Below are 24,615 nucleotides of genomic sequence, written 5' to 3' on the forward strand. Positions count from 1 at the left end.
ATTTTCTACAGATAAGGATCGCATTGAAGAATTGGGATGAGGTGGTCAGTTGCCAAGAAGAAATGGTGAATGCAGAACATTTTGATGCTGTGTATATTCTGAAAAAACTTCTAAATGACAAAGCCTTCCATTTCACAGCAATGCCAACATTGGTAAGTGCCAGTTGAGGCTCTATAGTTTATTAAAGCTTAAAAAGTCTGCAAACTGTTGTTTTATCAGTATTTAAATAGATACATCAGTTCTTTTTCTATTTTAAAAGAATCAGCCTCATCAAATTCATATAATTGGAGGTATACAGCTTGAAGCAGACCCTCAGACTGCCTTGTACATGCTGGCTATTAAGTACCCATCTATATTGTTCCCATTGACCATCAACTGATTGTAGTGTTCTATTCTGTGACTTGTCAAAATACAATTTTAATTTTAAAGAATACTTGACTCCACCTTCAGGCAGATTTCCAGACTTCAATGATCTTCTTCGTGAAAACAAAAATCTTCATATTTTCTAAATATTCTACCCCCTCACTGTAATCCCATCCTTTGGTCATGGGCAACTCTGTTAAGGGGAAGAGTTTCTCATTTTCTAACTTTTCTATGTCCATATAATTTTGTACACCTCTGTTAAGTTCTTCCTTTCAGTCTTTTTGCTCCCAAGTAAACAACTCGGCCTATGAGCCTCTCCTGAAATCTGAAAAAAAAATCCCGCTTGGTGTCCTCTACACAGTGACCAATTCCAAATTATATAAAGGGTGTGGTTGCAATCAGAACTACATGGTACTCTGTTACTCTATTGAGGAGTTTTATATCGGAGTGCAAAGTCTTTGCATATTTTTTTCTCTGGTCAAGGTGCAGATCATTATATTTTTTGTTTGTTGAGATACAGCATGGAATAGGCCCTTCTGCCTCTCCAAGCTACGCCTCCCAGCAATCCCCCAATTTAATCCTAGCCTGATCACAGGACAATTTACATTGACCAATTGACCAACCAACCGGTACTGTGGGAGGAAACCGGAGCACCTGCAGGAAACCCATACAGTCATGGAGAGAACGTACAAACTCCTAACAGGCAGTGGCGAGAATTGACTGTAAAGCATTGTGCTAACCAGTACACTACTGTGATGCCTCAGTTCCATTACAGTTTCATTCCCAAACTGGATAATGATACATCAGTAAGATTGAATTAGTTTAAAAATAGCTGATAAATTCCTTTTTGTTTCTTTTTCAGCTAACTTACAATAGAAAGAGGAAAAAATTACCCAATGATGATGTTAATGAGAACTTCCGGGAAAAGTCTAATTTGGTGTCCGAGCTTATTAGTGCTGAAGCTTTAGAGGTATGATCTAAATGGGGAATGACTTGGATTGAAAAATCGACATATGGGCAGTTATTTGGAAGAGAACATAGCCTAGGGATGGAGTTTTTTTTACTTCCCTCCTGAACAATGACATAGAAATAATTTCTTTTCCCTTTTAAAGGAACTCACAAATGTCCATGAACATTATCAAGCTATGAAACATATGATCTCTGCAAACAAGGCACAGTTGGACAAAGCACTGAGCTTAATTCGAGGGAACTTTGTGTCAGATCTGAAGAACATTGCAGTGGAATTCCAACAGTGGCAAGAGAACAAGGTGAAGCTATGTCTAATTTTATGTAATGTGATATAATTTTCAATACAAGATGCATTAAAGCTGGTTAGAATTGATGAGTCATTAACACTATAGATGCAGAGGTTGGTGTAAATGTGTAACTTATTAGTAACCTCGGAGCATGGAAAGAGAATACAGAATTCCATTCTCTTTTGCTCCTACCTCAATCAGATTTCACTGTTATGGCACAAAACTCCCTTTGTCCCAATGAGTCATTGTCTGCTCCATACAAAAGCAATTGATCTAGTTGTCCTTTCACCCCCCCCCCCACCCCGCTGAAAGCCTTGGAGATTTGTTCCTTTCAAGAATCTGTTCAATTCTGCAGTTGAGTCCACCTTTTTTTCCTCACAGTGCGTTACAATTCTAAATTAAAAAAAATATTCTTATCATTTGTGGGTTTTTTTTGCTGATCACCTTTATTGTTTCTCCTTTGGTTTTGGACCAAAGTATGATCAGTATAATAATTTTCTGTCAAGATCTTGCGTGATTCTGAATATCTCCAATTTCCATTAACTTAAATTTTCATCAAGTTCTTTATTCTTGGTGTCAATCCACTAAATTGCTTCTGCACCCTCTCTAAGTGTTTCATATCTTTCCTGAAATGAGATGCTAAGAACTGGATATGATGTTGCATTTGTGGTCAAACCATTATGCTGTAAAGAGTCATCATGATTTTGTTATTCTGGTGTAGGGCTTTATTCATAAAATTCAAGACCTTTTTGTTTTAGTTTCTTTCTTATCTTGTTCTGCCAGTCTACTTTATTCTCTGATATAGGGCTTCCTTCTTGTTAAGAGTCGTCTTTCTTATTTCCCTTGTCATCCTTTTTTTTCCCTTTTTTTATTACTGATTTTTTATTGCAACACCAGCAATTTACATTCAATACAACCAATTGCCAATTACATTTTGACTGTTTAACCCAGCCACCCACCAACCTTCCTCGCCATTCCCCCTCTACCCCTCTCTCCCCCAACCCCTCTCCCCTCCACCAACCAACTGAATAGTAGTGTATACACAGACAAAGCATTCCTATTTTAACAAAAGATCTTTTAAGTTAGATATCAAATTTGTCCACATTAAGATTGTGTTTAGTTGTGCATCATTTACTCTTGCTGATGAAGGTTCCCAATAAGAAATGTCCAAAAAGCTCCGAAGCCATTGAGTATTTGAAATATCATGGGGAGGTTTCCAACGCTGGACTACAATCTTCTTAGCTGCAAGTCAGGCCTGCCAGCCAGACTGTGCGTGCCTTTTCCTTGCTGCGTTACATAAGATCCCGGTAAAAATTATTTGGCTTTTAAATTCATCAGGCACCCTTTGACCCAGAAGGCTTGAGAAAACTCCCAGATAGAAGTGATAATGTGTTCTGAGTTAGCTATGCTCCTCCAGTGTTATGACCAACTGCTGCAGTTGGCTTTTGCATTTAGTGATTAGATGCTTCATGGGGGATGATGCTCTTTAGGTTGAAGCTAGATCTTAATCATTTGTAGGGTATACTGTTGACCCAAGATATGTTATAGTGTGGAAACAGTTTGCACGCCAGGAATAGGGAAGCAATCTCTAGCAATGATTTGTTTTTCTAATGGCAAATGTTGTTGATGAGTTCTTTCTGTGTTGCCTTGTGCAACCTTTCATTAAGATTAACAAGGTAGTATCAACAGGTTAAACTGATTGAGGCAGTACCGGATAGCCTAATGGTATAACTGATGCATTTGCAATGAATTTGTGCAGAAAAAGGATTGAGTCAGTATTATAGACTTGATAAGAGAACTTGGAACTAAGCTTCCTCGTCAGGTCTTTTCCCAGGGTTTTGGATATTGTGATGTGGCAAATTTAAAATTTGTTCCCTGTGTAAGATTTAAATAACGGTTCTATCCATATGTATGTTTTATTTTTATCTAACTTCTTCCATCTGCTTTTGATGCTACCATCTCAGTGAAACTTTTCCACTGACATCAACCTTCCAACTTTTTGCAAGTTTAACGATGGATCCTTGTCATTCTGTTTTTCACTTGCACACTGTGGTTCAGTGACGTCATTGTAAAGTCACCCAATCAGGTTCCACAGATGGATGACTGGACTTGTTTCTCAAACCTCCCTCTGGATCATTTTACTATTTCAGATTTGTCTTCTTGCTCATCTGACATTTGGTGTAAGATTAGCAAAACTTTCATATACAGAAGACTGAAAGCATTCTCATGGTTCCTGGAACTAATGCGGCTTCCTGGTCCCTTTTCCTTTTCAGGAGAAGGTTTGTAACTTTGATGTTGTTTGATTTGCTTAAGTTTTCACCCACTTAGCAATTTCTTGACTAAAACAGCTATTTCTAACCCTGTCAACAACACACACAAAGTGCTGGTAGAACACAGCAGGCTAGGCAGCATCTATAGGGAGAAGCGCTGTTGATGTTTCGGGCAGAGACTCTTTGTCAGTCCTGAAGGGTCTCGGCCTGAAACGTCGACATAGCTTCATTTTAAAATCATTTGACTTCCACTATCCAAACTTTTCCAGTCTTGTATCTTTGTTAAATCTCCCTGCTTCTCTGACTGTGGTCCTTTTGCACTTCATTTTAGTTGCTTCACCATCTGCAAGTGGATTTTCAGCTGCCTTTCCTTTAAGTTGAGAAATTCTCTCCCTAACCCTCTGAATTTTTGCATTTGTCTCCTTTTATAGAGCACCCCACAACATATGTTTCATAAAGCTTTCTGCTTCCTGACCTGACGTCTGATTAATTTAATGCCACATTTTTGTTTAGTAAAGCTTTTGTTAGGTACATTTTTTTCTCTTGTTAGAGGTGCAAAATAAATACTTGGTACTGTTTAAATACAGTATCAACATAAATTTAGATTGTAGAAATGCTTGGATTTTGAGGTTGTAATACAGCCAGACCCTCTAGATTGAACAGATGCAGTGCAAAACAGTGTGCTGTCTGCTGTTTTGTGGATTTGTATTCTGTCTGAACGTACACCTTTTTGGTGCATTTAGTCATTTATTATTCTGAAATCTATTTTAAGCAAGCTGATTGAGAGGTTTCAAATTTCTGGAATACCCCAAAATGCTAGAGGCCAGGAGAATTAACAAAATCACTGATTCTTTCTTTAGTGTTTTAATAAATCTGGTTATATTTTATTACAATGCTGGTTGAATGCTAATTTTGTTAGAGAAGCTTTCTGATCAGTGCATTCTGTCAGGTTTTCATTTTCTCACAAATGTTTGGGAGCTTCAGTTTAGCTATTTCTGAATTTATTTTAAGAAAATACAGTACATTAATTTTTTAATCTGAAAACTATTACAGAACTTAAACTTAACTGACCAGTCAGGAATCCCTGTTCCTGAAGATGATGAGCCTAAAGCACACAAGGTGAGAAGAGTGCAATGAAATTAATAACTTCGTTGTTTGTGCTTAAATTTTGGATTTCTTTTGTATGGCATCAGAAAATCTAAGACTGAATTGTATTGATTGCTGGCATTATGAAATTTTTGTTGAATTATTACATTGTTTTTGTAGGAAGCAGTGTAAATTATTCATCAATCCTTGTTTGCTGGATCACTTGATTTATATTGTTTAGAACTGTTCAGGTCTTTATTGTAGAAAAAAGTGCTGAGTAAATGAGTTTCAAAGATTCCATCCTTGCCACTGATTTTTAATTATATTTGTTCCCTCCAGGCTTACTGTAAGATCAATGGTACAGAGCTGCTTTGTATTTTAGTCACTGTCCCACTGTTGACTTTACCGAAGTATTACTTAACGATTTTTAATGACTTTCAGAAATAGTACTGACCCGTGCTCAAACGGTATACAACTTCTGTCCTCCCAAATATGTACTCGATATATGTAGAATTAGGATGAATTAAGGTCCATAGCTAAAAGAATAGTGCTGAGAAAATTTCATATTGGAAATCATATCGTAGTGTGGAATATACTGAGTGTCATAGAATGTAGCTAGAGGCAGTTGTGAGGACAAAAGTCAGTCTTGACTTTGACTTTGAATCCTAAATAAGGGTACATTATAGAAGAGGTTCATATGTAATGTTATTTTCTATGTATTGATTTTAGCTTAGTCAGTCTTTGTCCTCAAGCACTGCAAACCCTATTCTGGACCCATGGACTCTTCATGGCTAATGAATGAAGTTGTGATATAAAATCTAGTGAACTATATGTCCCAGCGTCAAGTTATGACTTCGTGTCTGCTCTCATCTTTATAAGTTCTGTCTTTAACCCTGCTTTAGTGTATTCCTACAACTGAAACGCTAATCCTTGATTTTGTTACCTCTGATTTATTCCCCATTGAGGTTCTCCAAGACTCTCCCTTCATACCAGACATCCCACCTCTCCCGGAAGTTCTGGGAGACTCCATATATTGATAATGACTCCCTGATGCCCGCAAATTATATACAATATCCCAGAAATTGATTTTTTTGAGAGCGAGCGAGATAGAGAGGAAGAGTGAGAGAGAAAGAGAGTGCATGACATGGCAGAGTGTTTCAAAAAAACGTACTTCACCCCAGACTACACTAAAGTGTACCCCTGCCTAATAGGGGTCAAAAATAATGACAGTGTTGTTTGCTGCACTATTCGCAACAGTGACTTTGCTATTGCCCATGGTGGGTTAAAATGTAAAAGTCATTTTGAGGTGAGTTTAACAGGTGTCATTTAAACTAGCTGGCTAGCTGCTAAAGAGCTACTCTATTGCACGCATCCCACCTCTCCAGCGAATCTCCCGCCAATTGCTACCTCCCTGAAATTAGATTTTGCAGGGTGGGATGTCTGTCACACTGATTCACACCAAATCCCATTTACCTTTTTTCTTTGTTCAGTCACTTTTGCTTACGACCTTCTTAGGCTTTCATTTTTTCCCCAATAACTAGCAGGTTCTTGTCCTTGTGCAAAATTATGGCCACTTCTCCATATTTCATGTATATATTGCTTTTCAACTTTCATGCAAAAATACATTTGAGTTGTGATTGGATTGATGACACAGCCTTGCTGGACACAGGTCTGAATTGAGTTTGGGCCTATCATAAAACAAATCTAAACTGGAGATGAATTTTTGCGGTTAGACGCTACAAATTCCTACTCAACTAACAGATTAAAAGGCTTTTATGAGTTCTAAAAGACCAGACAGCTTGATTAAAGTTGACCCATGGATTCAGACACCTTGATTGAAGTTGAAGTGGTGTGCAAATCTTGTTCATTTGGGGCTTCTTGTGGACAGCATCCATACTGCAGTTTGGAGGGTCGCTCTTTGACCAACGCACGTAAGTGGTTGAGGGGACACCTGTTGATTGTTACTGTGGCGGGCATCAAAGTGCCCTGTCTTGTTATCATTGTCGAGAATATATTATCTCTGAGGCATGAAGTTCTCTTTGAGGTTCCTCTCTGACAGGATTTTAACAATTGAGCAGGAATATCACCTACTCCTGAGGCCTTGTTGTTTTTCTGGAGCTTTGGTCAGGTGTGGCTCACATCAAGGGCAGAATGACTTTTAAGGAGTTCTTCCATCACTGACCAGAGTCACTGACCGTCTCTCTGTCTTCTAAGGTGTCCTTCATTCTGTGCCCTTGATAGAATCAGTTGCTGTGAAGAACCCATGCAAATTGTGATTATCAGTGAATAGCTGGTCCTCCTGTACTTTCTCAGCCAACCGTCTGTGTTGATGTGCCTCACTTTGTTTACATGTATAAATTATTTTTAAGTATATCTAAGAACTAAGCATTTTAGTTTTAGTAGGTGGGGTAAGATAGAAAGGAGATAATTAATTTATCCGATCTATTTTCATTATCGGTATGTGAGGTTGAAGGATTAGCTGGTATTTATGATACAGGTGTCCCCCCTTTACAAAGGTGGCACGCTCCTATGAAACCTTTCTTAAGCTGAAATGGCGCAAAGCGAAGAACCATTAATTTATATAGGAAAAATTTTTGTAAAAGTGAAAATCCTCTTTGTAATGCGAAAACAGGTTACTAACGTAGGTCTTTTGTAAAAGTGAAGTGGCATAAAGTGAACATTTGTAAAGCAGGGGACACCTGTTACTTGATAAATATAAGAGAAAATTTATTACAAATTTGTAGCAGGTGAGTGCAGACTAAATCTTTAAGTCATATATTCAGTACAATATTGCCTTTTTCAGTTTGTGAATTTCTTTCTTGCCCCTTTCTTCATTTTTGCCATTTGGTGGGCTGGGAGTTTGGAGTTTGATGTTCTTTCTGCTGTTTCTCTGTGTGGGTGATCTGTTAGTTTTTGTGTGAGTTTGGGGTTTGAGAGTTTTTGTTTTTTCTTTGTCTGTGGGGGGAAGGTGGGGGTTGGTACATGCTCCCATACAGCATCAGCTTTATATGAGCCAAATAACTCATATAGTGCCTCAGGGATCTGTTTGGGGACCCTTACTCTCGTGATTTTTATAAATGACCTGGATGAGGAAGTGGAGGGATGGGTTAGGAAGTTTGCTGATGACACAAAGGTTGGAAGTGTTGTGGATAGTGTGGAGGGCTGTCAGAGGTTGCAGTGGGGCATTGATAGGAAGCAAAACTGGGCTGAGAAGTGGCAGATGGAGTTCAACCCAGATAAGTGTGAAGTGGTTCATTTTGGTAGGTCAAATATGATGGCAGAATATAGTATTAATGGTAAGACTCTTGGCAGTGTGGAGGATCAGAGAGATCTTGGGTTCTGAGCCCATAGGACGCTCAAAGCAGCTGCGCAGGTTGACTCTGTGGTTAAGAAGGCGTATGGTGTATTGGCCTTCATCAGTCGTGGAACTGAATTTTAGGAGCCGAGAGGTAATGTTGCAGCTATATTGGACCCTGGTCAGACCCCACTAGGAGTACTGTGCTCAGTTCTGGTTGCCTCACTACAAGGAAGATGTGGAAGCCATAGAAAGGGTGCAGAGGAGATTTACAAGGATGTTGCCTGGATTGGGGAGCATGCCTTATGAGAATAGTTTGAATGAACTCAGCCTTTTCTCCTTGGAGCGACGGAGGATGAGGGGTGACCTGATAGTGGTGAATAAGATGATGAGAGGCATTGATCGTGTGGATAGTCGGAGGCTTTTTCCCCAAGGCTGAAATGGTTGCCACAAGAGGACACAGGCTTAAGATGTAGAGGAGATGTCGGGTAAGTTTTTTACTCAGAGAGTGGTGAGTGCGTAGAATGGGCTGCTGGCAACGGTGATGGAGGCAGATATGATAAGCTCTTTTCAGAAACTTTTGGATAGGTACATGGAGCTTAGAAAAATAGAGGGCTATGGGTAAGCCTGGTAATTTCTAAGGTTGGGACATGTTCGGCACAACTTTGTGGGCCAAAAGGCCTGTATTGTGCTGTAGGTTTTCTATGTTTCTATAGCATTGGTAGATGGATAGATGTTTGATAAACAAGGGGATGAAAGGTTATTTTGGGTAGACAGGAATGCACATTTGGGATTGCAGCCGGTTCAGCTGGTCTTATTAAATGAACCATACTTGAGCCATCCCTGACTTTATTTTCCATATGTGTTATGTTATTCCAGTACTTCATTACTGACTGAAAAATTGCTAACATTCATTGCATTCTTTGAAGGAGGATTTGAAACTAATTGTTAATTAGTTTTGGTTCCTATCAGAAGGAAAATGCTTTCTTCTGAATCCATGGACAAGTGTCAATGTACCATTCCTCAATATTGTAACTGAAGTCCATCTAATGTTGTCAGAGCAGAATGGAGGTGAAACTTGTATCTTTGTTAGGCAATTGCTTGAGTTTAGTATGGTACAGTTTAGTGTTGTAACAGATGTAAATATCTGGTAGAACAATATAATATGACTGAGTGATTATGAATATTACTTTGCTCTAATTTGCATTCTTTAAAAATAAGAATTAATTTAGAAACTGCTTAACTTGAGCTTTATTTTTCAAACAGGGCTCCAGGCGTGCACAGACCCTAGCAGAGATAAAGTCAAAATCATATAGTTCCATAGTCAAGGTCTGTATGGCAAAATCATGATATTATGTCTTATTTAGCAATGTTTGATTTGTAATTACAAAAATAAGTACTTAAATTTTACTGAATGGAAAATTGATTCAACACCAGCGTTAAAATATATTTCTTAGTAAAGGTACAATTCTTATTGAAGGCCTTGAATAATTATGTTGTTTAGAATTCCATTCTTTATGTTTAAGTTAATATTGTCAGGATTTAATGTTCTGTTTCAGGAATATAAGAAAACAATGTTATGTTTTCATGTGATATAAGCAGGTCATAAATTGTTTAAAACTAATATTTTTAAGGTCTCAAGATCTAGACGGCACCGGCAGGTAAAAACTGAGTCTGATCAATCGAAAAGAAACCTCCAAATGTGAGAAATTCATCAGTGAAAGATCAAGCCAACAAGAAAGGTAATTTTCAATGTTTTCTTATGCGAGTTGTGTTTCAGAGCATGGTTCTTTTCAATACAGCTCTGCAATATTACCTACATTGTAATATAAGCAAATAATGTGCATAACGATGTCAATTCTGCCCATAAAAGATCTTACATGGTAAATCTTGTGAAAAGAATGAATGTATATTTTGGTGCGGTTTCAGGGTTCACTCTAAAATGTATACAATAATTAACTTAAACTGATGTTGACTGTCCATTTCCCTCCGTACATGTTGCCTGACCTGCTGGAATTCCTTCAGGGTCTTCATATACGATCATTCCAAAATCCTTAAAAACACAAAATGCTGGCAGAACTCAGCAGGCCAGACAGCATCTATGGGAGGAGGTAGTGACGATGTTTCGGGCCGAAACCCTTCATCAGGAGTGAAGTAACATGGGATGGTCGAGGGGGGGGGGGATAAGAAGTTAGGGGAGAGATGAAGTAGAGAGCTGGGAAGTGATAGGCTGAAGGGAGATGGGCTAGGGGAAGGTGGAGAATTATGGGAAAAGAGAAAAAAAGGTAGGGCTGGGGGGAGATTATAGTGAGGGGGGAAAAAGAGAAAGAGAACCAGACTAAAATTATAGATAGGGATGGGGTGGGGGGGTGGGGGGGAGGGCAGGGGTATAAACTGAGGTCTGTGAGTTGAATGTTCTTGCCGGCAGGTAGGAGGCTACCTAGGATGGAGATAAGGTATTGCTCCATCGACCTGCGTGTGGCCTCATCTTGGACGGTAGAGGAAGCCATGGACAGACATATCGGAGTGGGAGTGGTCTGTGGAATTGAAGTGATTGGCCACAGGGAGATCCCGCCACTGCTGGAGGACTGAGCGCTGGTGTTCGGCGAAATGGTCTCCCACTCTACGGTGGGTGTCCCTCTGTATAAATGGCCACATCGGGAGCACCGGATACAGTATATCACCCCAGTTGACTCGCAGGTGAAGTGGTGCCTCATCTGAAAGGACTGTCTGGGGCCTAGGGTGGTGGTGAGGGAAGAAGTGTGGAGACAGGTGTAGCAGTTCTTCCGTTTGCAGGGATAAGTGCCTGGAGGGAGGGATGGGGGGGGGAATGAATGGACAAGGGAGCCACGTAGGGAGCGATCCCTGTGGAAAGCCGAGAGTTTGGGGGGGGGGGTGGGGAGGAAGGGGAAGATGTGTCTGGTGGTAGGATCCCATAGGAGGTGGTGGAAGTTACGGAGGATTACACGTTGGATCTGTAGGCTGGTAGAGTGATAGGTGAGGACCAGGGGGGACTCTATCCCTGGTGGGCTGGCGGGGAGATGGGGTGAGAGCAGAGTTGATAGTGGGCGAAGGGAAGCCCCTTTCTTTAAAAAAAGGAAGACATCTTCTTTATCCTAGAATGAAAGGCCTCATCCTGAGAGCAGATGCGGCAGAGGAATTGAGAGAAAGGATAGCATTTTTGCAGGAGACAGGGTGGGAGGAGTAATAGTCTAGGTAGCTGTGGGAGTCTGTAGGTTTGTAGTAGATATCGATGGATAGGTTGTCTCCAGAGATAGAAACAGAAAGATCTAGAAAGGGGAGGGAGGTGTCGGAAATAGACCAGGTGAATTTGAGGGCAGGGTGAAAGTTGGAGATGAAGTTAATGAAGTCCACGAGCTCAGCATGTGTGCAGGAAGCAACGCCGATGCGGTTGTCGATATAATGTAAGAAAAGAGGAGGACAGATACTGGTGTAGGCTTGGAACATAGGATGGCCAACAAAAAGGCAGGCATAGAGCTAGGACCCATGTGGGTGCCCATGGCTACACCTTTAGAAAATCCTATTCACATTTTAGCCCTTGATGGTAAATACTGTATTTGGAGATCCCAACCTGGGGTCTATGGACTCCTTGCTTAATGGTATTGGTCCACAGCATAAAGAACCCCCTGCTGAAGATGCTAGAAATTTGAAAGATCGTCAACTGAAATCTCTTAGATGCTGTCTGGCTTCCTGGGTATTTTCAGTTGTTTTGGGTTTAGATTTGAAAATTAATGTTTGTCAGTAGTTCAACTGTTTAAGCATTACATGCATGGTTAATAACTCCAGGGTGCTTTTTGTATTTAAGATTACTGAAAAAGGGAAAAATGGTATCACTGACCAGAATTTCTTAGCTCAGTGTGATTGATTATACTGTATAGTCTAGGAAAGGGACATGGAACAACTTGCTAATTCTGTGGCACATTTGTTTACTATTTATTTTTAGAAAATACCTGTCTTCAAAAAATAACATTCAGTAGTGACATAGAAGTTTAAAGTTAATATTTGCAAAAGTTGTTATGTATGCACCTTTTCTTCTCTCTGTTGAAGATGGTGGTGGGTGCAGTAGGCAGTGCAGAAATACACTATACAAATTCTAGAATTGACATGATCCTCTGGGTTGGGACTTCCACAACTCTAAAGTAATGTCTGGAGTGGTTCAAAGCAAACAGGCATCCTGGAGCTTCTAAGTGTTCAAGGAAGTTTTGTTGGACAGCTCTCAACTTTGTTATAAGTCCTTTAAGCCATGTCCATTAATGTGGTTTTTGTATCGGGCAAATGAAACCCTCTTGTGTATGTTTTCAGTTTAGTTTTTTCACTTTGAATTTCCTTGACAGATGTATTAAATACTGAAAATGAATTTTCATTTTAAATCATTTTGTTATCTTATTCATCCTTGCTGTGGTGTTTGATAGTTGTATCTTAAATGAAATCACTAATTGTTCAAAATTTTAATGATATTTTTTGCTATTAGGTTCTTCATGCCAATTGTTTAAATGTCAACTTAGTGGGAATTTGTTTTGTCTTTAAAATTTGTACATTAACAATGGTTTGTTGAAGTGCTGTGTATTTGCCTTGACCAAAAGATATTAGAATTGTGTGCAATAAGATACAATATTGAGTAAGATCAAAATACTGCAATTGTTTCATATTTTTCATTCTAATACAATCCTATTGAGAATAATTCATTCCCATTATAACCATATAACATATAACCATATAACAATTACAGCACAGAAACAGGCTATCTCAGCCCTTCCAGTCCATGCCGAATGCTTACTCTCACCGAGCCCCACCTACCTGCACTCAGCCCTTAATTATAACCATATAACAATTACAGCATGGTTGTTAGTACTTTGCGAAGTCGATCACTTGACTCTATTCTCCATCTTTTCTGATTTAAAAATCCATTTTATAACTTCTTGGGACTATAAACATTACTCTTACTTTAAAGAGAAAGTGTAATGTCAATCCTATTAATTTCTTCCCCTTAATCGTTTGGTGGTAAATTACATTTTATAGTGATGGAAGATGTACCCAGATATCAAGCTCAGTATGATGTTCAAACTGAGTTCAATACTCAGGATTCAAGATTGATTAATGTCATTTCCAGTACACCAGTGTATCGGAGAACAAAATAATTACTACTGCAGATCTGGTGCAGCACAAAAAACACAGTAAAATAAAGAACATAATAATAATAAAAAACACAATAAATATAAATACTAAGCTTATTTACAAAGATTGATTGTAAGTCCATAAAATGACGCTAGGCACAGATCTACCTGTATATAAAGTGAATGAGAGGAAATGATAAAGTAGTAGTGGTGGTGGGTTGTGAAGGTGTGGAGGTGTTGATCAGCCTTACTGCTTGGGGACAGTAACTGTTTTTGAATCTGATGGTCCTGGTGTGCGTGTTACGTTGGCTCACTGATGGGAGTGGGACCTTGACCAGGGTGGGTGGGTTCCTTCATAATGTTACTAGCCCTTTTCTGGCACCTTTCTGTATATATGTCCTAGGTGGAAGGTAGGCTGGTGCCAGTGTTGTCTTGGGCAGTTTTGACTACCCATTGTAGAGCCATCCTGTCTGCCACAGTGCCGTTTCTGTACCATACAGTGATGAGCATGGTAGAATGCTCTCGACTGTGCATCTGTAGACTGCCATGAACATAGATATGCATAGTCCAGTTCTGTTTAGCCTACTCAGAAAGCAGTGGCGTTGGTGAGCTTTCCTGATTTTGTAGAATGTGCTTTGGGACCATAGGAGGTGATGTGAGATATATACTCCCAGGAGTTAGAAGTTGCTTTCAGTCCCCACTGCTGTGATGCTAATGTAAAGAGGGGCATGAGTGGTGTGAGTTCTGAAGTTGATAAGACCATAAGATGTTGGGGCAGAATTAGGCCATTTGGCCCATTGAGCCTGCTCTGTCATTTCATCATGGCTGATCTATTTTCCTCTCAGCCCCAACCTCCTGCTTTCTCCCCGTACCCCTTCATGCCCCAATCAAGAATCTGTCAATCTCTACCTAAATATCCATAAAGATGGCCTCCACAGCAGTATGTGACAAAGAGTTCCACAGATTCACTCCTCTCTGGCTAAGGAAATTCCTCATCTCCATTCTAAAAGGACACCCCTCTATTTTGAGGCCGTATCCTATGGTGTTAGACTCTCCCACGATAGAAAACATCCTCTCTATATCCACTCTGTCAAAGCCTTTCACTATTTGATAGGTTTCAATAAGGTCACCTCTCACTTTCCTGAATTCTAGTGAATACAGGCCCTGTCATCGAAAGCTCTTCATATGACGAGTCATTCAATCCTGGGATCATTTTCATAACCATTTCCATAGCCTTGTGGGCATTGAAGAAGAGGGAATTTGCCTGGCACTCGGCCTTGAGCTCTTCTACCTCCTCTCTGTTGGCAGACTCGTTGGTTGAAGATGATCTCCACCACTGTCGTGTCATTGCAAACTTAGCACTGTGATTACTGTATGGTCATGTGTGAGCAGAATGTACCTCAATGGGCTCAGCACACAGCCTGGTAGGGGTGAACGTGTGTTGAGGATGATGGGGGAGGGAGTTGTGATTGTGCATCCTGACTATGAGGTCTGATGGTTCCAGTGGTGTACTTAGACCGAAAGTAGGAGTTTCTTCACCAAGGTCTGTGGGACAACAGTGTGACATTCTGATATGTGTCCTTGTTTTCTAGGCGTGTCAGGGTCAGTTGCATCTGTAGTAGAGCAGTTTTGTCAGTGAGCATATTGGTGAGTGGCCAGTGTAGCAGGAATAGAGTTTTTGATATGTGCCATTATCAGCCATTCAAAGCACTTCATGATGTTTGATGTCAGTGTCACTGGGCAATAGTCGATCACTTCTGAAGGTGTAGAGTTCTTTGGTACAGGGATGATGGTGGCTGATTGAAGCGTGTGGTGATAGCAGCCTGGACGAGTTAAGTGTTGAAGATGTCAGTGAGCTGGTGTGCATACTTCCTGAGTACTTGACCTGGGATGTTGTTTGGCCGGGCCACCTTACAGAGGTCGATTCTCTGTGGACTCATTCTCACGTCTGTTGGTGTTAGAGACAGTGCCTGCTCACCTGTGTTGCAAGCCTTGAAGTGTGCTTAAAAATTACTTAAGAGTATCAGGGAAGGAGGTGTCACTGGTAGAGTCTACGCTGTTTTTCCTTGCTTAGTCAGTAATGCCCTTGATGCCCAGCCACATATGCCAGGGATCATTATTGGACAGGTGTTCCTGAATTGTTTGAGTGTTGGGCAGTCATTACCCTCTTAATGCCCAGGTTAAAGTGAGAAATTTTGATGCTTCCTTAATACAAAGGAATACTTTAAATTTTATTTATAATGACTAGATATTTGCAAAATCCATTCTCATTTTATAGAATTGGTTAGCCTGAGTTGTGTACAGTCATGAATATTGGAGATTTCATCAGCTCTGTATCATTTGATACAGTGCAGTGAAAGAATATTGCATGGTTACCTAGGAAACCAGGAGTAGCAGGCCAATATGTCATTGATAATTTCAGACTCTAATAAATATTTTTAATATTGATTGGGATGTGAGGGCAAGGAGGAGGAGAAGCAGTATTTGCTCCATTTTATCGTTGTAATCTCTTGTGCCTCTAGTATTTGCTTTGTATTAATGTTTTATTGTACCGTTCTTCCCCACCCTTTCAGAATGTTAATTTTCTAGCTTTAAACTGTTCTATTATCCTGGGGTCACAGCTTCAGGTAAAGTGGTGGGGCCCTTTGTGACTATTAGGGTCAAGAATTTAATGGGCAATTTAAAGGGATGATGTGCAAAGGACATGTAACATTGTAAAGTATTGAAGGGCTGGTAGGTTGAGCTAGGGCAGATGAAATTTAATCCAAATATGTGCATAGTGTATCGTTTTGGGAAGTCTAGTAGTATATCACCTTGAATTGAAGAGCCCTAAGGGAACAGTGAGGAACGGAATGACTGTCGTACTGGATTCCATTAGCCTAGGCATAGAATGTAGCATGAAAGTCATATTCTAACTTTATAAAACTTAGTTATTGTGTATAGTTTTGGTTGCCGCACGAAAGGAAGGACATGAATGTCCTGTAAAGAGTATACAGTAGATTCACCAGGGTGTTGCTTGGAAAGAAGTGGTTCATTATGAAGAGAGACTGGTTAGACTGGGTTTGCTTCCCTTGGGGTGATGGAAGCTGTGTGGCAGAGACATATAAGGCTGCAGATTTTGGAATCTGGAGCAAAAAATAAATAAACTGGAAGAACGTAGCCAAAGACTTAACATGTTGGCAAAAGCGATATGTTAATGTTCCAAGTTGAGGTCCTGCATTAGGTCTTAGCTGTTTAGTAAGAAGAAAGCTGGACAGTATTTAGAATTATAGAGGACTTAAGGTTAAAGATTAGCTTTATTTGTCAGATTTACTCTGAAACATACAGTGAATGTGTTAACTTGTGTCAAGTCAAATCAGCAAGGATACTGCTGGCAGCCTGCAAATGTTACCACGTTTCTGGCGCCAACAACATACAGTACTGTGCAAAAGTCTTCCGTATATATAAATTTTGTTTTAAATATTTATTTTTTGTCTTCTGCATTAGTGTGTCAGTAGAAAAGAGCAAATTTTAGATTCCAAACATTTATTTGCCAAAAAATTAAATGTTACTGAGAAATGTTTGTATTTCACTAAAGAAAATAACATTTTAAGTAATAGACCACTTTTCGAGTAAAAATTTGATTAATTTGTCGGTATATAGTCCAGTGCATGATTAAACAATGATGACAGATAGGTGCTAATGATCAGTGACATAGTAAGTGAATGAACTAAACTGTTTAACTGAAACAGAAATGGGTATAGAAGAAATCAAACTGGTCAAATATGAATTAAACTAAAAGGTGTGGCAGATGTGATTTCAAGTCATCAATTCTTACATCATGGCAAGAATGAGCATAGCAGCAAGACACCAGGTGGTCATTCTGCATCAGCAAGGTCTCTCCCAAGCAGAAATGTTGCGGCAGGGTTTCAAGATGTGCTGTCGAAGCTCTTCTGAAGCACAAAGCAACGGGGAAGGTTGACCAGAAACACAGTGGTCGGCAACGGAAACTGAGTGCAGCAGAAGAGAGATACATCAAACTGACTTCCTTTCTAAATCGAAAGATGAAGTATACCCCTCTACAGTCTGGAGAAGTCTTGTCAGAAGTGGTCTTCATTTAAAAGTTGCTACCAAAAAGCCAATCCTCTGAAATGGAAACAAAGTCAGGAAACTCACATGTGCACAAGAATACAAGGACTGGGCTGCTGAGCAATGATGGCAGCAAGTGCTCTGGACTGACAAGTCAAAATTTGAAATTTTGGCTGAAACAGGAGGTAGTTGTAGAAGAGTGTGCTACATGCATGAGTGTCTGGTTCCCTGCAGGTTTGGGGCTACGTTTCTGTGAATGGAATCCTCAGTGTGAGAAGTATAAGCAGATTCTCATTGATCCTGCAATCCCGGAGTATTTCCGATCACTCTCAACTTCATTCTGCAACAGGATGATGACCGCAAACACATGACCAAGGTAATAAAGAACTATCTTCAGCGAAAGAAGAACAAGGAGTTCTGCAATGGATGGTATGCCCTCCTCTGAGCCCTGATCTTAACGTCATTGAGGCTGTCTGGGATTACCTGGAAAGACAGAAGCAAGTAAGGCAGCCGAAGCCTGCAAAAGAACTGTGGGAAGTTCTACAAATGGTTGGAACAGCCTATCAGTTGATTTTCTTATAAAACTAAATGAAAGTGTGCCTAAGGGAATTGACACAATTTTAAAAGCAAGGGGTGGTCACACCAAATATTGATTTCATGTAGTTTTTTTTTTACTGTTTTACTGCTCTTTATAGTTTTTTAATATTTAGAACCTTTTCATTATTTTTGAAAGCATTCTCACGTTACAGAATTATTTTACGTATATAAGACTTCTGCACATTACCATAGCATGCCCACAATTCACTAACCTTAATTGGTACGTCTTTGGAATGTGGGAGAAAACCGGAGTTGTGGGACAGGAGCTGGTAGCTGTTAAGTTGAATCAGATTGTGGGGTGTGGGGGAGAATGATGGACCGAAGAAGCCATTTTGAAAGTGGGCTGGTGGTGGAATGAGTGGAGGGGATTATGGAGTACAAGAGATTGGTCTTCTAGTTTATGATTGACCTTACTGTAGCAGTTGAGAAGGCCAAAGACAGACAATTCATTGCAGGAGTGGGAAGGTGATTTGAAATGATGTGCAACTGGAAGCTCAAGATGCCAGCTGTGGATGATGCACAGGTGACATGTATGGTTGCCTACTCTGTTGCTTGGTCTCACTGATGGAGAGTAGGCCACATCGTGAACGCTGAATTATTCACTAGGCCAGGTTGGAGGAGGTGCACATGAATCTCTGGTCTACTGAGTTCTCTGGCAGTTTATTCTTTGCTTAAGCTGAGGGATAAACTAATAGATATATGCAAAATTATGAAAGGGTAACATAGGGTAAATAATGATTTTTTCCCAACAATGGAGATAGCTAAAATTAATGGGCATGGGTATACAGAGTAAGAGTGGATCTAAGGAAAAATTTGACTCACCCAGAGGGTGATGGAGGCAGTCACTCTCACAACATTTAAGTGGAATCTCGACGAACGCTTGGATTTCCAAAGTACAAAAGACTATGGACCAAGCCCTAATAAGCAGGATAGTATACATTGGTATTTGGACCTCAGGGCCTGTTTCTGATTTGTGTGACTCTGATCTATTCTGTTCACGGCAGAAATCAGTAGTTCTCCAGTGCTAAAGGAATAGTACATTTACTGAGCCTGCCCTGAATTCTAATGGACTTTGACTTTACAGAGCAACAAGAAACTGAATATATGTCGTTACTGCTGTTTATGAACAAGGACACAACGTTTGCGAAGTCCAGTATACTTGTACCTCACTTATGAGTAATGAAAATGCAAAAACCACTTTCAGAGACCCAGCAATCTCCTGTCTTGATTCCATAAGACCTTGCAGATTTATCTACCACCCTTTTGCCAATGTTTTGAACACTTTTCCTCTTTGATACAAATATAATCCAGCATATCATTTCCCTTAACTCTATGGCCTCCACAACCTTCTCCTGGTGAATTCCAGTGAGAGGTACTAATTTAAGACTTCACTCATATCCTCTCACTCCACCCATCAAATACTCCTTTGCTTCCTGATGAAACCTCCTCTTTCCTTAGCTACCCTCCTGTTTCTAATATAGTTGTGAATGTTTTAGGATTTTCCTTCACCCTACTTACCAAGGTCATTTTTATGGCCCCTTTTTTCCTACTAATTTTTCTCCTTTGTTTTCCTATAAACTTTTTAAAGTCTCATTTGATACCAATTTTCTATAGCCGACATATGCTTCCTTATACCTGATCAAACCTTCAATCCGCTAGTCTTTTTTCTTAACCCTATTGGAGCAAACTGATTTTTACCTCTTACTATCTTGCTTTTAAACATCTCCCACTTAATAGATGTTGTTTCTGTATTTAAGTTGGGGTAATTTATCCTGTTTTGGATTACAAGTGACTAATATTACAATTTTGCTTGTTCCTAGAATCTCCGCCATCCAAGAGAAGACGGTGACAATGAAGACAGTTTTGAATAATACGTGTAGAATGACCGGGGTCAAAGCAATAATCTCTGCACCTTCAGCAACTCCAGAGGGGGTGGTCAGAAGTAAAGCTGTGTTTGGAACTAAGCAGATCAAAGTAGCAATCCCATCACAACATCACAATGCTGGTAGTTTGGATCTATGTTGCACATTAAAGTTTTGTATTTTCTCTGCTGAAAATGGATAAATATCTTTTTTATGCTACGAAAGCAAAGTCTTGAATCATATCCAAGTACTGAATTGTAAGAGATCCTAGATTTGTCTTCAAGTCTTGTAATGTGAAATTCACGAGTTCTCTCCAGTGGTTAAAGAAGGTAGGTTTAGGGGAAATTGTGCACCTTGCCTCTTTCCCCACCCTAATACATTTATCACTTGCTCTTCCGAGTAGAACTTTCTGTACTGCGTCCCAACAACTGATGGACACACAAGAGTATTGTCAGTTGAACCAATGTGATGCTTAAATTAAACTTGGTTGGATTGAACAACTGGTGCAGAATTTTATCTTTTATCCCTATCCTTACTAGGAACTGAATGAAGTCTGTTCTTATTAAACATATCTCAGAAATTGTAATATAGACTGAGTCCCAATTGTGAATTAATGGAATTTTTTCAGCTTTACAGTAATCTTTTTAACTTCGGTAATTACTATTGATCATTTGTGACTTCAGTCGTCACCAAACACTTTTGCAGCATGTGAAGTGGCCCTCTGTTGGTCGAGGTCAATCATGGATATTGTATCCTAGCTATGTTGTTAGTGCAGTGCCGTCCATGGCTGACAAGACCAAGGGTTGCATTTATAGGTGGTCTCTGCTCTGCTGGAGAGGTAGTGTTCCTCCCGACAGGTCTGTTTCCTTCTGTTGGTTTTAAGGAATTCTTCCATGCCTGACTTAAGCTGTTGTTTCAGGGTGCTCCTCCATTTGGTGCAGTTGGCTGTAAGTTCCTCCCAGGACTTGATGTTGATTTCTAGTGCCTTCACGTCCAATTTGCAGACATCCTAGTAGGCAGCAAGTGGTTTCCTTGCCTGAAGTCAGCTCACCATAGACTTAAGGTCTTTTGGTTGCTGCCATTTTTCATGCGGCAGACATGGCCCAGCCAGCACAGCGTGCACTGCCTGAGCAGGGTGTAGATGCTGGGAAGGCCAGCACGAGAGAGAACCTCAGTATTGGGCACTCTGTCCCATCTTGGGCATCTCCTGGAGTGACAAAGGTATTGAGCCTTCTCTCCTTCTTAGTGTATATTCTCCAGATCTTGCTACTGTACAACAGTGTGCTGGTGACACAAGCACTGTACACTGTTGTCTGCTTTGATTGAGATTTTGGATTTAACTTAAGATTTGTGTGGTGGGCCTGGCAAGAGTTGTTGCAGACTTCCCGATGTGCTTGTCAATTTCTGCACTCGTGGAGTAGTTGTCACTGACGATAGAGCCCAGGTATGTGAACTGTTGAACAGCATCCAGTTTGTAGTTACCAACAGTAATGACTGGTGGTGCTTCCACGTCAGGCCAAGTTCCTTGTAGGCCTGGGGAGATGTGATCCATCGAGCTCTGGAGGTGCTGTGGGTTGTAACTGTTGCATCATCATGTCTCATATCATAGTCTCATGCACTTTGGCTTTGGCTTTTAGGCGGGAGAGGTTGAAAAGCCTGTCATCTTCTAATGCAGAGGTAGATCCCCTCTGTTGAAATGCCAACTGTGCCTCAGGAGGACAAAGAAGATCCTAAGGAACATTGGAGTGAGAACACAGCCTTGTGTAATGCCTGCTTAACATCAAAGGGCTCTGAAGAACTGCAGTTTTACTGCACAATTCATGTTGTGGAAACATTTGATCATGCTGTTTAGTCTTTGTTCGGGCAGCATACCTTAAAGAGAATCTGAAAGAGCCCATCTCTGCTGACAAAGTCAGATGCGGTGGGTAAGATCGATATACAACACAGCGGAGCTCCTTTTGTTCTCTCTACTTTTCCTGGAGTTGGCAGAGAGAGAAAATCGTTTCCACAGTTGACCTCACAACATGGAAGCCACTCTGTGACTCTGGGTAGACTTGTTCAGCTAACTTCTGTGTGTGGATCAAGACAACTTTGCCAACAGAATTCAAGAGAGAGGTAGAAACGTAGAAAACCTACAGCACCATACAGGCCCTTCAGCCCACAAAGCTGTGCAGAACATGTCCTTATCTTAGAGATTACCTAGGGTAATGCCTCTCATCATACACTTGTATCAGGTCACCTCTCATCCTCCGTCGCTCCAATGAGAAAAGGCTGAGTTCGCTCAACCTATTCTCATAAGGCATGCTCACCAATCCAGGCAACATCCTTGTAAATCTCCTCTGCACCCCTTCAATGGTTTCCACATATTTCCTGTAGTGAGGCGACCAGAACTGAGCACAGTACTCCAAGTGGGGTCTCACCAGTGGTCCAATATAGCTGCAGCATTACCTCTCGGCTCTTAAACTCAATCCCACAATTGATGAAGGCCATTGCACCATATGCCGCCTTAACCACAGAGTTAACCTACTCGGCAGTAGTTGTTACAGTTGCTTCTCATCTTTGTTTGTGCAGCGGGTAATGATTGTTGCGTTCCTCATATCCTGTAGTACAGCCCTTTCAGTAGTGACAAAACTTCATGCAGTAGGTGCAATAGGGTAGTTGTGCAATGCTTGATCAAGTCTGGGGAAATCCCATTGCCCGCTGTCTTCCCTGAGGCCAAGCTGTCAGTGGCCTTGCTGAGCTCCTCTAGGGTTAACTTTCCATCCAATTCTTTCATTGTTGGCAGGAACTCTATGACATCCAAGGCTGAGGTGGTGGCAGTGTTCACTCTGGAGTAGAAGTTAGAATAATGTTCTATACATCTGTCCATCTGTTTGCTGCCGTCTGTGATTACTTCCACAAGGGAGCCATCTTGCTCTGAGAGGGGTTGAAGGCTTTCTTGATGCCATCTTACATATCCTTGATATTGCCCGCCAATGTTGGGTCTGGATGTCTTCACTGTACTGCATCCAGTACTCAATGACACAGTGCCTGGAGGTCTGCTGAACTTTACTCCTAGTAGCCCTGAGGATATGTAGGTTCCTTTCAGTTGGCAAAGGTTTATACTTGGCTAGGGAAGCCTGTTTGGCTTCAATGATGGTGGTCATTTTGTTGGATTTAGCTATGAGCCACTCATTTGCTTTCAAGGTCTTCTTCCCAAAGGTAGCCAAGGCTGTGCTGTAGATGGTATTCTGCAGAAGCTTCCATTTCTCTGTGACAGAGTTTCCAGGCTGATGAGAGTTCAGTTATTTCTCGATGTACTTGGCAAACTGCTCTAGCAGGTCTGGGTGAGACTGTAGCTGAAATCAGTGTGAGGATTCCCTTCATTTTTAGCGCAGTGCAATTTCTTTGACTGCCGTCTGATCTTGTAACACATGCAGAACTCTTCCACTCTTGTTCATCTTGTCCACGCCAATGTGACCTCGGCAGGAGGGCCACGAATCGCGATCTGCAACCACTTAGGAGAACAAGATGCCCCTTGCTGGGAATTTCCTGATTGGGGCTGCAATGTTGTCATAAAGTTCATCCTTTGCCTGAGATGTGGAGCACGGCATGGGAGTGTATACACCGACAAGAGTAACTGGACCTTCGGTGGTGTTGAGGCGAAGAGTAAGAATTTGTTCAGATCCATTGCTGCTTGGTTCCACCACCTTCAACAATGTGTTCCTCATTGCAAAGCTCTCTGAGTTTGTCAGGGTTTGTCCCTTGCCAGAAAAAAAGTGTTGTTTTTCTCCATGAGTCCTGAGTCGGCTAGATGCTGCATGTGGTATTCCAGTTCTTTTTCTTAGAGTGAGACCTTTGTCGTCATTAAAATTCTTGTTCTCTAGTCTTATTTCAATGGCTTCCTTCACCAAGCGGTCCCAACAGCCATTGGCACAGCACTGTAGTTTTGTGTTGTTGAAGTCAATCCTGCTTGCATTGCATATACAATGTTCTGCTACCGCTGATTTCTCTGGGTAACCCAAGCAGATAACCACCTAAGCTCCTCAATATTGGTTTCCATGTCTGACCTATATACGCTGCTCCCCATTCATCCTGTAAATGCCAGACATCTTGAGTTCCAGGTCATCTTTGATCCAAATCCGGGATTAGGGCTTCTAAGCTCCAAGTAAAAACTAGAATACAATTTTAAACGTGGTGAGACAGCAGAAGCCTGATTGGTTGAGGACTAACCAATCAGGAGGATGGGCAATCAGATCTGAGTATACTTACCACCGGACTAGACATGCCTCAGCATTCATCCCCGTTGAAGATGGGGGAGTTTGTCATCGAAACACCACCAGTCAAAATCGACACCGGGACTCAGCTGGAAGCCCAAAAAGAGTTTATGCGTCATATACGCCAGGAAAACTCTAAATCCTTTTTCAGCTAGATGCATCTCCTGGACTTTGGTTATGTCCACATGAAGTGTTTTGAGTTCCTGGTTTATTACAGCTGTCTTCTTGACATTACTGATGCCTTGGAGGTTATCAGAGAGGCCAGTCATCATTGTCTGAACATTCCAATATCCCAGTTTTAGAGCTGGTCTTTCATTGTTTTTTGCATGGTGCCGTGGTTTCTGTTTGCAGTTCGGATAATATCTAATCCCAATGAGGAAAGAAGACCATGGTGACAGTGCCCTTTTGACTGGGGGCTGCCCAGCTT

At 40.8% G+C, this 24,615-nt stretch overlaps 1 protein-coding gene across 1 annotated transcript in view; it reads left to right on the top strand.

Annotated features, from left to right (window-relative positions):
- snapc1b (small nuclear RNA activating complex, polypeptide 1b) overlaps positions 1 to 20,472 on the top strand; it is a 38,397-nt gene extending 17,925 nt beyond the window's left edge. The window contains exons 4-10 of the mRNA XM_059960022.1: positions 12 to 152; positions 1,226 to 1,333; positions 1,476 to 1,631; positions 4,943 to 5,008; positions 9,537 to 9,599; positions 9,905 to 10,012; positions 19,891 to 20,472. Coding sequence (XP_059816005.1) covers positions 12 to 152; positions 1,226 to 1,333; positions 1,476 to 1,631; positions 4,943 to 5,008; positions 9,537 to 9,599; positions 9,905 to 9,976 — 606 coding nt within the window. The 3' untranslated portion in view covers positions 9,977 to 10,012; positions 19,891 to 20,472. The remainder of the gene's footprint in view (positions 1 to 11; positions 153 to 1,225; positions 1,334 to 1,475; positions 1,632 to 4,942; positions 5,009 to 9,536; positions 9,600 to 9,904; positions 10,013 to 19,890) is intronic.
- The last annotated feature ends 4,143 nt before the right edge of the window (positions 20,473 to 24,615 follow it).

The sequence above is a fragment of the Hypanus sabinus genome, chromosome 2 (assembly GCF_030144855.1).
Source record: "Hypanus sabinus isolate sHypSab1 chromosome 2, sHypSab1.hap1, whole genome shotgun sequence".
Taxonomy (NCBI): Eukaryota; Metazoa; Chordata; class Chondrichthyes; order Myliobatiformes; family Dasyatidae; genus Hypanus; species Hypanus sabinus.